This window comes from Lepisma saccharinum, chromosome 23, assembly GCF_977018435.1.
Source record: "Lepisma saccharinum chromosome 23, izLepSacc3.1, whole genome shotgun sequence".
Classification (NCBI taxonomy): domain Eukaryota; kingdom Metazoa; phylum Arthropoda; class Insecta; order Zygentoma; family Lepismatidae; genus Lepisma; species Lepisma saccharinum.
This window is the reverse complement of record NC_139251.1, coordinates 12,906,536-12,920,382: the sequence shown is the minus strand read 5'-3', so window position 1 is coordinate 12,920,382 and position 13,847 is coordinate 12,906,536. Positions and strand designations below refer to the sequence as shown.

The following is a 13,847-nucleotide window of genomic DNA, read 5'->3' as shown; positions in this document are numbered from 1 at the left end:
TTGTAGCATGACGCATGGCATTCAGCATTCAAAAAGTGGTTTGAACGGATGACACGTTGTACAGAGTGTGGTGGAGAGTACTTTTAGAAGATGTAATGAAAATAATATTTTTATTTTCATTTTAAGGCTTCCATTCTCAAAACTTTCAGAGTGACCCTCGTAACGATTGTAACAACCAGGAGCTGATGCTTGAGCCCTCATTCCCTATTTTTGACAAGAATTGTAAATAAACAGAAATTTCGAGTGCTCTACAATCGCAAATGCAAACAGTTGGGATGACAGAAAACTTGTAATTAATGCAACTGAGGGTATAAAAAAAGGTAGTCAACTTTCGTTTGTTTAATGTCACTTCGGTCTTTGTCAGTTATTTGCAAGAAATTCATCCAACTCTTTCAGTCACATGGGAAAATGTAGTTATTGCGTGAATATGGAGTGCATGTTGAGAAATGTTCCAAAATATGGAAACAATATGTAAATAATATGTAAAATATGAGGCAAAACCTAATACATGTATAAATATGGAAAATAAAAACTGAATTTTTCGAGTCTACATTCCATGATGCGCAAAGATAATACAAAATATAACTGATTTCAGCTTCATACATAAATATGTATTTGCATATAAATCTGTCCCCCATCAAAGTGGTCAGCAATAGGCTCCACGTGAAGGAAGTGACAGGATTCTGTTTGCTTCCTGCATGACAACATGCATCCCCACATTGCAGTATTATGATCTACTTTATCTGCCATATATTCTAGACTTTGTTCACTTGGATGGTCATTTCAACAATTATAAAATGTTTTTTGTGGTCAAAAATTCAAGACTTGACAAAGCGATTGCAGCTGTTCACAGTTGGATATGTGGACAGCCAAAACTTTCAGTGACATTCGGAAGCTGCCAAAATGTTGGAACTGTACTGCAGTCCACAGGCACCACATTGAAAAAGACACGTTCTTATTCATATTTGAACGCCTCTTGTCTGAACTATGGTTATGAGCTACAAATTTCAAAGCAAATCTCAATGAAATTTTTAATGTGGTAGTACCAAGAAATGTTACAAGAGTGTAATGTTAATTACAAGGTGTGGCTATTAACTAACAGAACTGGTATGAAATTTTTGGTTTATTTAGAAAATCTTATAAATTACAGGGTGTCTACTATTTTGTGAAAACAAAATTCCCTGACTTTTCCAGGTTTACCAGACCAAGTCATTAGGCCAATTAATGTACATGAACATGTATGTACAGTAGCAGCAATTAGGGGAGTGTGTGGGGGGGATTGTCCCCCTACTTTTTATCCCACCAGTATGGTCTCTTAATGCTATCTGTTATCTACCAAGAAAAAATTAACTGTCCTTACCCCAACTCCAAAGTTTTCGCACCCAGTAAAAGGTGATATATATGTAAGAAAACCAGAGCACTTAGATGAAAATTCACACTTAGTCACATTCAAGTTTAAAACCGTAAACTGTAGTACATCAGATTAATCTTTTCATCACAAAGCATACTTTATCCTCTTGTATCTGTATATTTATGGGAATTTATGAATATGCTAGCAAGCTTTCATTATCACATTATGTGAAAATATTGATGGCCTCCCTTCACCCCTTATAGCCATCTGATCTACCCATACATTATAAACTAATTGTTTTACCAATTTTTTGGAGTTAATTTATTTCCATAACAATTCGGTAGTCACAAGAAAAATAATATATATGTTTATAAACTGAATGTAATTTTGTAAAATGGTTTTCTTTCTTTAAATAAATGCACAATTTGAATACTTGAAATGTTTTTCTAACATATAGAATTGACGTTCATTAACATGTGAAGTTTCAAAAGAACACATTACTTGAAAAAACACAACTACACTATTTTCTTCTTTAATGCTTTCATCTTTTCATCAAATTTTTGGATTTCCTTTGCAGATCTCTCAAGGATTTTAGCTTTCTTTGTACTAAGTTCTTTCAGTTCTGATATACTTATTTTCCTCTCTTCTAAATAAGTCTTCTGAGTTTTTGTTGTATCATGCTTCTTTTTTAGTGCTTCCCTCCACTTTCCATTTGCATTCCTTGCTGCGTGGATTAAAGATTTTGTTATAGGGACTTTTTCAACCCCTCCATAAGTTACAATTGCATCATGTATACATCGTTGGGCAATAAGTGAGTCCTCATCAAGATTATCCAAAAGGAATTGCTGATTTACAGAGAAACTGCGCTCAACAGAAGCATTTCCATGTGAAAGCATTAAAATCTTCTAGATAAACAGCATAAAGGCACTGTTGTTACAGTCTTCAAGAACTGTCATCCACGTCTGATCCAGCCGATCAACAGCAATGTCAAAATTTTTCATTCTTGCAATCACACTATCATTACTACATAAGTCAGTATAGAACCATTTTATATCATCTGCAGCAGGGCCAGAAAAATGGCACTTTTCAACTAGGACTTGTAATGCCACATTTACTTGGTCTTCACCTACTTTTCCATCCAAAACAGATGCTGGAGAGAGACATTCTGCACCATATGTGAGCCTATATTTCAATGGTGATCTCACACAAACATTGTAATATTTTCAGACAATCTTCACGAAAATGTAACACTTGAACGTCAGATAGTTTCACAGATCTAAATGCTGCACGGGTTGCAAATCCAATGTCAACTTCTTTTGCAGAACACACACATTCTGGATAACTTAGATTTAGTTTCAAAAGATGTTCAGAACTCACAGCTTCAAGCAGAATGACTTTCTTTATAAACCTGGACATAAGGGATTTCAGTAGCTTGAGCATATGTTCATAAAGGAAAGGTACCATTCATGAATCAGACTGAAACCTGACAAGAAAGGGTTCTATATCAGCTACAATAAAGAAGTCTGAAAGAAAGCTAGCCTGACTGGTAACAAGAGGATTCCTCACTTGTGACTTAATAGTTTCAAAGCTTTCACACCTTGGTTGTTCCTTGGTACCAGAAACTCTGTCAGCATAGGTTTTCAGAAATGGTAAAAGGTGCTGTGCTTATTCCAGCACACTTCCATTGTCTAACCACAGAATTGGACAAAACGTTTTTGGAAAAACTTTTCATCCTGTAATTCTTGTGAAATCTGCTCTCCGAGCTGGAACATGTTTAAATAAATTGTACACTGCTCTTAAGAATACCACTATGTTCCAACCAGAACTCTGAAAAGATGCTTTGAAAGCACCATGAAGAACATGGAGTCCGCAGCTTCCTATTTCCAGCAATGTTGAACTTTCTGGCTCATTAATAGCCATGTTTTCCTTGAAAAAGGTGAGAAATTTCCAGTTAACTGCTGGTCCATCCATGGATATTTGCACTATGTTTTTCAAATTGATACCTTTACACCTTCTTCAAATGCCAGTAGCAAGTCACTAGCTTTGGTATGGGTCAGAAACAAAAATACAAATTTTTCCAGAAAAATTGTAATTTCACTGACTTCTCCAGAAAAATAAAATTCCCTGACTTTTCTAGGTTTTCCAGACTGGTAGACACCCTGAATTAATCTGCATCGTCTTCACAGTACTCTCCTCCTCTATCCATACACTACTGCATACAAATTTCATATTGTTCAAAGCAGCGTTGCAAGGAATGAACTTCGTCCTCTTCAACATTTTGTATTTCACATCAACTGAATGGAAATGTGTTCCTTTTTGCATTTTGGAAATCAGGTTCAAGTCACAGGGGTATGAATCTGGTGAATAGGGAGATTGTTCGAGACCCAGAATGCATTTACTGGCTAATGCCATTTGTTTTACATTCCTGAGTGACATTTTAGAGACCACTTGTGAACAGACCTTTCTCATGACCAGTCGATTATGTAATATTTGTCTTACCATCTCTTTATCAATATTAACCATCTCGGCAGCCAACTGACTGACTGAAAATGTTCAGTTGTTTTCGTAACATTGCCTTTGGTGTTCGATGCAGAAGGATGTATAGTCTTCTACTTTTGCTTCCATAAGCCATCTGTGCCAATCAAAATTCTGTCACTTCTTTCACAAGAGAATTCAAATTGATACATTACTAGAGCTGCAGCATAGCCATGAATCTGGCAAAATGACACAACATAAACACAACCAGATAGTGGTAAAAGGCAGAAAGATATGTCCAGTCTAGTTTGTGTTGAGGCAGTTCAAGTCAATTGTGTTTCATTTGCTCGCCACACTTCAAAAACACGCAGTACTCTATTTAATATCTGCAACTTGTATTATTACAACTAATAAATATATGAATAAATAGCAAATGTGAAAAAAGTTAATGGATTACTTGTATACCTGTGTAAACCACTTTGTGATTAAGTCTAATAATGGTCAGTTTTATTCAGTTAGAGCAGTATTGCTTGATTGATTCAAAGAAATATATATATCATCATTTGCCTCCAACTGCAATAATATTCATGTATCAAATACTTCTCCCACTAATATTAGTAAATTTTCTGCGGGAAAAAAATAAATTACCTCAAGCTTCAGAAGATTTGCAACTGTGTTCAGAGCTCGTATTCTCCACTCGGTTGGCAAGTTTTGCATCATGGATCCCAAACTTGCCATACAATGTGGCATTTTATCTCCTAAAAAAGTAAAAAAAAAATCATTTATTTTAATCTTGATGGTATGACATTTATTAGTCTTTCAATACATTCCAAGAATAATGCAGATAGGTATAATAGATATGGACCAACATGAAATTTTAACCTTAAATAATGCCGATAAACTGTCAATATCAAACAAGATCCCCGTAAGAAAATTATGCATATTCTACTTTCTACATGGGTTGTACATTTAAAAGTAGCAACACTGTCAGGAAAAGGTGATAACACCGTGCATGTACTATCACACAGTGAGCAATGCCAGTTGGGGTCCATGTCAATGTGGGGAGTGCCAAAAGTGGTTGGTACAGTGAGTGCTGTTGTGTATCTGTGCAAGGTTGAACTTAACACTAATGTGTGGACTGCCCTAAAACATTTACAAAGGTAGAACGATTGCGGATCAAAATCCAGGTGACCCATGGCAAAAAAGGACGAGAATGTCATCAAGATTTGCATGAAGCCTGTAGTAACAGTACCTAGCCATATCTGATGGTTGCACAGTGGCGACAATATCTGCAACCCAGAATGCTGCAAGTTTCCTCATGTTGAGGTTGTTCTCATTGACACCTCCTTAAGAAATGCACTTACCCATTGTGCAACTATCAGATACGGCTAGATATTGTTGCTACAGACTACATGCAAGTATTCTTGATGACATTCTCATGCATTTTTGCCACGGGCCACCTGGATTTTGATCCACAATCACTGTTCTATCTTTGCGAATACGTTTTAAGGCAGTACACACAATGGTGTTAATTTCAACCTCGACACACAACAGCACTCACTGCACCGACCACTTTTGGCACTCAACACATCGACATGGGCCCCATCTGACATAGCTCACTGTCTGATAGTACATGCATGGTGTTATCACCTTTTCCTGACAGTGTTGCCACTTTTCAAGTACAACCCACATATGAACAAAGCCTGTAAATATTGTATTCTATTCACACAGTAACAAGAAACCTTAAAGCATGCAACTATCATCTGGAGTTTTTGCTGTCACCTGACAGATATGCACAGGAAGATAACTATATATGCACATTAAAAATCAAGAACATACTTATATCTAGATATGCACACTTCAATTTTTCACAGAAACAGATGAAATCTGAAAAAAAAAACATGCTGTTAAGTTCATTTTCATGTTTCTGGAAGGTGTGAGGTACATTTTTCTTACCATGTTTTATCACAAAATGATGCGAAACAAAATGCGAAATAAACTCAAGACATGAAATTTACAGTTTATATACCAATGCAACACTTTCTGGTCTGATTGATTTGTTGTTGTAAGTCCACTTTATACACAGGAAGGCTAATCGGTACTGGACCTACAGTTTTAAGTGGGATCCGAACCACTGTGCCATGTGCCTCCACCAGACATCAAACCCAGGACCCCTTGATTACAAGACAACAACTTTACCACTTAGCCATTGGGGAGGCCCTACTTTCTGTAGTATGTATTACCCTGTGTGTTATGCAATTCACGGAAAATTGGTCAATTCTGCTGAAGGAATTTGGGAAGGAAAATTTTACTCTTTTACACAGTAATAAACTTAATACTCTGATAACAACATACATGCGCTATTATCAGCAATTCAGCACCAAAATGCCATTTTATATGCCACTCTGGATTCCAAATTGTGCTCATTATTTGTACCTAAATCTTGATCTGTTTTCGCCATAAATATGTTGCCCTACTTTTAACTGAATCATGTTCCGTTCTGCAAGTTTGTGCAAGTTTTTTTTTTTTGTAACTGTGTAATATTCAAAATTATGAAATTTTTCACTTTTTGCATAGTTACTTCAAATCGTATGTACAATGTGTGTTAAAAGTCCTACAGGATTCTAAAAAGTTATAACTTTAAAGTAATAGGATTATTACAATTAAATATCTTTCTTTACACAAAGGAAAATTTAAAATCTGGTTCTGCCCACACTGCTGAATGACGTGCATGCAGATGATAACGCGATTATGTGATTCCAGGATAGCGACGATGCAAGAAAAAGCTCAGTGATTGCTACAGCTTGCCAAGTTAAAATCTTGAGTTTGGGTGTGGAAAACGTTCCAAACAATGTTTGGAAAAACACCCCCAGTGGAGACACGGTGAACAGCACCAGCTACCTGAACATGTTACAGACATTCCTTGTCCCGGAACTTCCGAGGTTAGGCATCATCAATGAGGTCCACTTTCAGCAAGATGGTGTCCCCCAAATTTTGCCCTTGAAGTTCGTGAGTTTCTTCATGGTATATTTGGGGAGAGCACTTCCAGCCCCTCTTCTGCCCACCCCCACCATCCTTCGTATGTCAGTGACTCGGTGCTGCAGATGTCTTGCCAGTCTGTTCACCTGCAATTGCCCAGAGGCTTTGATTTAAGGAATTGTTGCCAGAGGCTTGCGTTATGTAAGAAATTATTATGGTTACGAGAGTGTGGTGCTTCTTGCAAAGAAGACATCGCCAAAGAAAGATAAGTGTGGATGTGAAGCGATTGCTTTGTCCTAGCCCATTTCAATTGTTCTCCCAGAGTTCCAAGTGTGAGACACATGACTCTGCTAATAAACAAGAGAAAGCCTGAATGCATCTCTGGAAAAACCAAAGGGAGCCGAGAACAGAGCAGCGGGGGATAAAGTGCAGATGGAAAGAGACACTCTGCTTTTCTTCCCCCTTTGTTTCAGTCCCGATCAGCCTATCGGTGCATAAAGTGGACTAAAAACAGCAATTCAATATTTTAATTAATTCTGTATACAATAAAATATTCAAATCTAAGAATATTAGTACAATCAATGAATATATTATTATTTGCATGCTTTAAAAAGTTATAATTCTATAATGTAATTAGTTGTACTGGCAATCAACTTCAGTATGGTGGCCGTAATGTGGGGTACACCTCAATACAGCCATGGACACTTCTGCAATGCTACTATTAGAACTCAGTGGAATTGTTACAACCCAGAAGTGTCCGTGATTGTACACAGGGACTTTTAGTACTTTTTATGAAATATTTACAGGAAGCTATTAACATCACATGATTACAATTCCTATGATTACAAATGTTTACCTTTTGTACTTTCGTATACTGTCCTACAATCTACGAATCGTCGAAATGCAGCATTCTAATCTTAATTTACTGGGTGTTTCATAAATAATTGAGGGAATACAAAAATCTATTGCAAGTAAATTATTGAACTTACATTAACGAAACCAGTCCAGAAAGATCGAGGAACTCAAACAGTTTGTGCATGTATGTTTCGTTAAGCTGAGAGTTCATATCCCTGCCGCTAGGTGACACTCAAATCACCCACATGACTCACAATGTCTTGTGCAATGTTTTGGTTCCAAGGATCACCAGACCTTACACTGTGTGACTTCTTTTTGCTAGGTTTCATCAAAGACAGGGTTTTCGTCTCACCGATGCCACATGATATCGCAACCCTAAGGGTGTGTATCACCGCAGCGATAGACACTATCGACAGGCCCATGTTGATGTGATTATATTGGATTGATTTAGTTTATTTTACTTTGCGTTTTGTGCCTCTTGGCTAATTTGCGAAGATGGGGATGAGTGATGAAATTGATGAATGGACATTCACAAACAACCAAGCCTGAGGATTCGAACCTGGGACCCTTGGCATCGCAGCGCAATGTGCTAACCACTCGGCCACAGGGTCTGGCACCATGTTGATGTGGGTGTAGCAAGAACTAGACTATCATATCGATATGTGCCATATCACTCATGGTGCACACTTTGAACATTTGTAAGTGTAAAAAAAAAAACTGAGTTCCTCGTTTGTTCTGGACTTATTTCATTAACGTACGTTCAATACTTTACTTTCAATAAATTTTTGTAACCCCCTTAATTATTTATGAAACACCCAGTACTTCCCTCAACTCTCTTCGTGGTTTGCTCACAGGCACCACAGAAACACAAACACAGGCTTTCATTACGCTGAGCCCCGTACACACATGCACTTATTTAAAAATGCAATATCCTCCCACTGATGAGAGATGAAAGGGTCTTTGCGTCTCGTAATTTTGCCATGGAGAGGCCTTTGACAAAGATGTGCCAAGATCAGAACCTTTTTTAATGGCAATAAGACTCTGCAACTACTATTGTGGGAAAGACAATGTGACAGTGTGTCATAATAAAGGGGAAAAACTCTAGTATTTATATTAGGGTCTCATAAGTTTAATCCAGGGTGCCAATTAAGAGTGGTGATGTGGGGCACTTCCCATCTCGCAAAAAGAAACAGGCCAACGACCAGGAAAGCACTATTTCTCCTCTTCTTAGAGGGTGTCATTCCATTTGGCAAGGTAAATTGCAAATATGTTGTACAAAAGGCACTTTAATATTATAGATGTTTTTAATTCAATATATTTAATGACACTATTATGTATATGTACAACAGGAATTAATTTAACATTCTTACTTTGCTGACTATGTGTTCATATAAAATTTGATTCATATATTTTAGTTCCCTCTCAGTTGTTCGCTCAAGATAAGTCCATTAGATTCATTTGTCGTCTGTCAAACAAGTACCTTACATGTGCTAGAATCCACAGGAAAAGATTTTCCTTTAAAAATATTTTGAGCCTTGGCAACACTGATTGAAGTTAGGTGCGATTTGACGTTTGCACGGAATCGTCTGGCATTATTGACCATAACGTACTTCAAATGTTTTGTCAATAGCTTCATTTGTGTTGTTTATGTTGCCTTGGAGATTGCGCGACAACAATAAAATGGAATTAACTCGTGAACATTTTCGTGCGATGATTTTTTACGATTTTCGACGTGGATTATCAAGACAAGAGTGCATCGATCAACTTACTTTTACATTTGGCGATGAAACACCATCCTTTGCCACTGTGAAACGCTGGTATAACGAATTTAATCGTGGCCGCCATTCGCTCACCGACGAGATTCGCGAAGGTCGTCCAAAATCAGTTGTTGTTCAAGAAAACATTGATGCTGTGCAAAACCTAATACTGCAAGATCGTCATGTGACATACTGTGAGATTGAGGCAACCATAGGCATTAGTTCCACCAGCATATATAAAATATTACATGATCATTTAGCTGTGAGAAAGGTATGTTCTCGTTGGATCCCACACAATTTGACAAAAACTCAAGAAGACGCTCGCGTCAATTGGTGCAAACAAATGCTCAATAAATACAATCGTGGTGCTTCAAAAGACGTATATAAGATTGTAACAGGTGACGAATCATGGATATATGCATATGAGCCGGAACGTAAACAGCAGTTGACTGTATGGGTGTTTCAAGATGAACCTAATCCAACAAAAGTTGTTCGCGCTCGAAGCACATCGAAACAAATGGTCACCTGTTTTTTCGGGAAAACTGGTCATGTGGCAACTGTGCCTTTAGAGGTTCGTAGAACAGTCAACTCTGAATGGTACACAACAATTTGTTTGCCAGAGGTCTTCGGTCAAATACGGAAAACAAACAAACGACGTCGGATCATTCTTCATCAAGACAATGCCAGCTGTCACACATCTCGTCTAACAACCGACTTTATGAACAGTCAAAAAATCGAATTGATGGGTCATCTGCCGTACAGTCCTCATTTGGCACCCATTGACTTCTTCTTGTTCCCGAATGTCAAGAATAAATTGCGTGGAGAACGATTTTCATCGGCGGAAGACACCGTTGATGCGTTCAAAAACCGTATTATGGAGGTGTCTCAAGTAGATTGGAAAAACTGCTTTGACAAATGGTTCGAACGAATGCAAAAGTGTATTGACCATAAAGGAGAATACTTCGAAAAACAATAAAGCAGTTTTCAATGCCAAATTCCTGTTTTTTCATTGTTAGGCTCAAAATATAAATAGTGACCCTCGTAATCAGCATATTTGATTTAGTAAAGAACACTTTCTTTCATCTCGCGGCAAGACACAAAGTTCAAATTTGTTGCACTGTGTAATTTGTGCAGAATTCCTGGAATTCAAGAATTCCCAGTGAGCAGCCACCCTTATATATCTATTGATTTTGTTTTCAACATGTTGCCACTAACTGGTAGAGTTGCAGCACGTTTTTGCCAATGTGACATATTTTTCAATTTTTATGACATAATTACATACATATTTTACACTTGCATAGGTCAAAGTCCCAGGCCTAGTAATAAGTTATGAAATGTCATTACAAGAGGATAAAATGAAGGGAGATACTTCCACATAAAATTATTTAAATGCCTTGCTCTTCTTAGTTAGATAAGAAGAGGAGGTGGAGAGGCAAACAAAAACTCATTGACAAGACAAGACAGATTTCTGGGAGTCAAGTAATGCGAACAGCTTTTAACATGCCCATGAAACAATCTCCACCAATTTCTTTCCCCTGGTTTATGTACTGAAATTTGCCATTCGAAAAATGTTGGGTCAACATTGCTGTGTGGTTTTTACGCACACAGCTGGAAAATGGAAAGTACATGTGTAAAAGTTTGAATGTTTGTAAATGCTCTGGCCTAGGTTGCTTTTTGCTCAGTGGGCAGGGAAGCACACAGTTGTTTTTCCTCAACAGCTTTCCTGTTTTAAAGGTAACAATAGAGCCTTGCCCCGGTGGTTAGGGGCGGGCCGTTTGTCGGAGGTATAAATACCAGGTTCCGACTTGTTACGGACTCTCAGATCTCAGAAAGTTGCCGGCTCTCTCAGACTCTTACATCTCAGACAGTAGCCGTCACTCCAAAAACTCAGAGTTGCCGACTTTCTCAGATACTCTGATACCATACACGATGGATTGAGGCAGTTTTCTAGAGCCAGATGGATGTATAGAGATGCACAGAGAGGGAGCGCCGTATGTATAGGGAACTCTGCATGATAAACTGCAGGGGTAGATTAGCGCTATGCTAAATACTGCACTTGTAGAGTGAAGTCCTGGAAATCCTGTTAAGTGCATTTCTCTTTTTTTGGGTCAAAAGGCAAGGGAGCAGTTGTAATGGATTGTAACGGAAAGATGTATATACGACAAAGGGTAGAAGTGTAAAATAAATGTTGTATATATTGTGAAGAGAACAAGGGAGAAATAAAAAAAAACATAATTTCCAAGCCATCCATCAGATCTCGGTCAGTCATAACAAATAACATTCCTCTGCAAGATCAGCAGTGACGTAGGAAACGCACAACATTCCTTCAGTGCCGGGTCTGAAGGCTGAAATAAACAATAAACCCGGAACGATTAATAAGCAAAATGTCATACCACCAAAGGCAAATAAAAACCTAAATGGTTTTCGAAAAGTGACAGTTGCTAAGAATCATCCAAGAACCACAAGAATCGGCAAACTTTCTTGGCCTCAGGGCCGCAACAGCAAGACAGCGAGCATCATAGAAGACCCAGGGCAACCGCAGAGCATTACCATCGCCGCAGAGTCGCCGACTGCTTGCTGTCTCTTACCCCACGCTTCACGGGATTGACACTCGCTCTCATCATCCTTCAAGCCGCGACTTTCACAGGAGCTTCCAGATCCGATCGCAGCCTGAGAATCACACCAGTTGATCACGCCGAGGCCATTCCATTGAGCACCAGCCAACAGGCCGAAGTCCATTGTCCAGCCACTTCAGACGACCCACGATGGCCGATCGCCAGAACCTGGTTAGCACTACGCCTCACTGGACGATCATCGCCAGCCTGTCGAGGAAGCTGGTCGAATCTGCAAGTCCATCCCCGACAGACTCTTCAGACTGCCTGACCGAGAGGTGAGTTGTCTTTCGACTGTACATCCCTTGCTTCTCTCCACATCTTGTCACGGGGCAATCGAGGGAGATTGTAGGGTGACCGATGTACCATCTAACGTTCTATCGTCTGACTTCAAGCAAGTGTTCACCCATCGATCCCGGTCAGTAATCCAGAACCCGGTGAACGCATCAATGTAGACACAACTCCGTGAGAAGTTAATCTTTCCAACAACATAAAAAGATCTGTGTTCCCTCAAAACACTTAACTTTGTAACCATGATATAATGAAGCAGTTCACCTGAACAACAATGGTAGTCAACACCAAAAGTGGATCTATTCAAGTTTAGCCATATTTGAAAATTTAACAATACTTACCTACTTGTAAAGTCAATTTTCCTTCCACTGTCATTCCAACGTAGCCTATAGTTTCCATGGCTACTCCAAGCAGAGTGAGATCTTTGCTTTCTAGCAGCTCAAAAAGGGTGTTTACAACCTTAGGATATCTTGAAAATATTTTCTTTGGCCAAAAATGAGCAACATTCCCAAAAAATCTGATTAAGCCTATCAAAATAGAGAAAGTGGCATTAGTTAAAAGTTACTTGACTTGCATTTATTTACACACACACACACACATACAGAGAGAGAGGATGCATGGGGGATATGGTGCTTACGGTTCAAATAAAAATAACACCACCTTTCGACAAGTGGACAGTCATAAGTAAATATATATAAGTGTTACAAGTCATGACATGTATTTTCTTCTTTGAGAATGCAGGACCAACACAAAAATTTGAAATATACAAATGGAAGAGGACACTGCATGGAACTCAACAATGTATGAACAAGGCAGGTCATGTGTACCACGGGTTATTAGGGAAGTGCCAAAAAAATCATTAAAGAAATCATCATTCCACATGTGAGTATTCACCACAAGGCTATAGTGGAACCACACACAAAAGAGCCTGCGCAGACCCGCAACTTCTGTGCATCGTACTCCCATGTGGAGGGGACGGGCAGAGTGGAGCATGCTTCCTTATGGCCCAAGTTGAACGGATCGAGGGGAAGGTGCATGAAGGATTTTGGTCAAAGGTTCTTTTGTTCTTGGTTGCTCTATACATTAGCAGTACACAAATACAAGGGCTGCACTCAAATTGCCCTATCCCTCAAAGTAGTCCCACAGAGCATCCACAAAACACTGTCAATGGTGTGGGAATACCATCCACCTCATCAGATGTAAGTCAAGACATCTCACGTTTCACGGCGATGGCAATGTCTTCTCAAGTCTGAAACCATCTCCTGCAAGTGGTTGCTTTATTTTGCATATGAGGTCAAAATCACAAGGGCACACATCCAGTGAGTATGTTGGATGCTCTAGTACCTCCTGTCTGGGTCTCATTTGTGGCGTAGTGGTAACATCGCTGTCTTGTAATCTAGGGATCCTGGGTCCAATGCCCGGTGAAGGTACATTGCAAAGAGGTTTGGATCCCACTTTGAACTGTAGATCCAGTCTCGATAAGACTATATGTGCATAAAGTGGACTTGAAACAACAAATCAAATTGA

The 13,847-nt window shown here is 38.8% G+C and overlaps 1 protein-coding gene across 2 annotated transcripts in view; it reads right to left on the bottom strand.

Annotated features, from left to right (window-relative positions):
• LOC145977842 (26S proteasome non-ATPase regulatory subunit 5) overlaps positions 1 to 13,847 on the bottom strand; it is a 66,652-nt gene that overhangs the window by 14,220 nt on the left and 38,585 nt on the right. For both annotated transcript variants that reach the window (XM_083110165.1, XM_083110164.1), the window contains exons 5-6: positions 12,662 to 12,847; positions 4,475 to 4,584 (exon numbers count right to left, since the gene is read on the bottom strand). In XM_083110165.1, the coding sequence (XP_082966291.1) occupies positions 4,475 to 4,584; positions 12,662 to 12,847 (296 nt within the window). The remainder of the gene's footprint in view (positions 1 to 4,474; positions 4,585 to 12,661; positions 12,848 to 13,847) is intronic.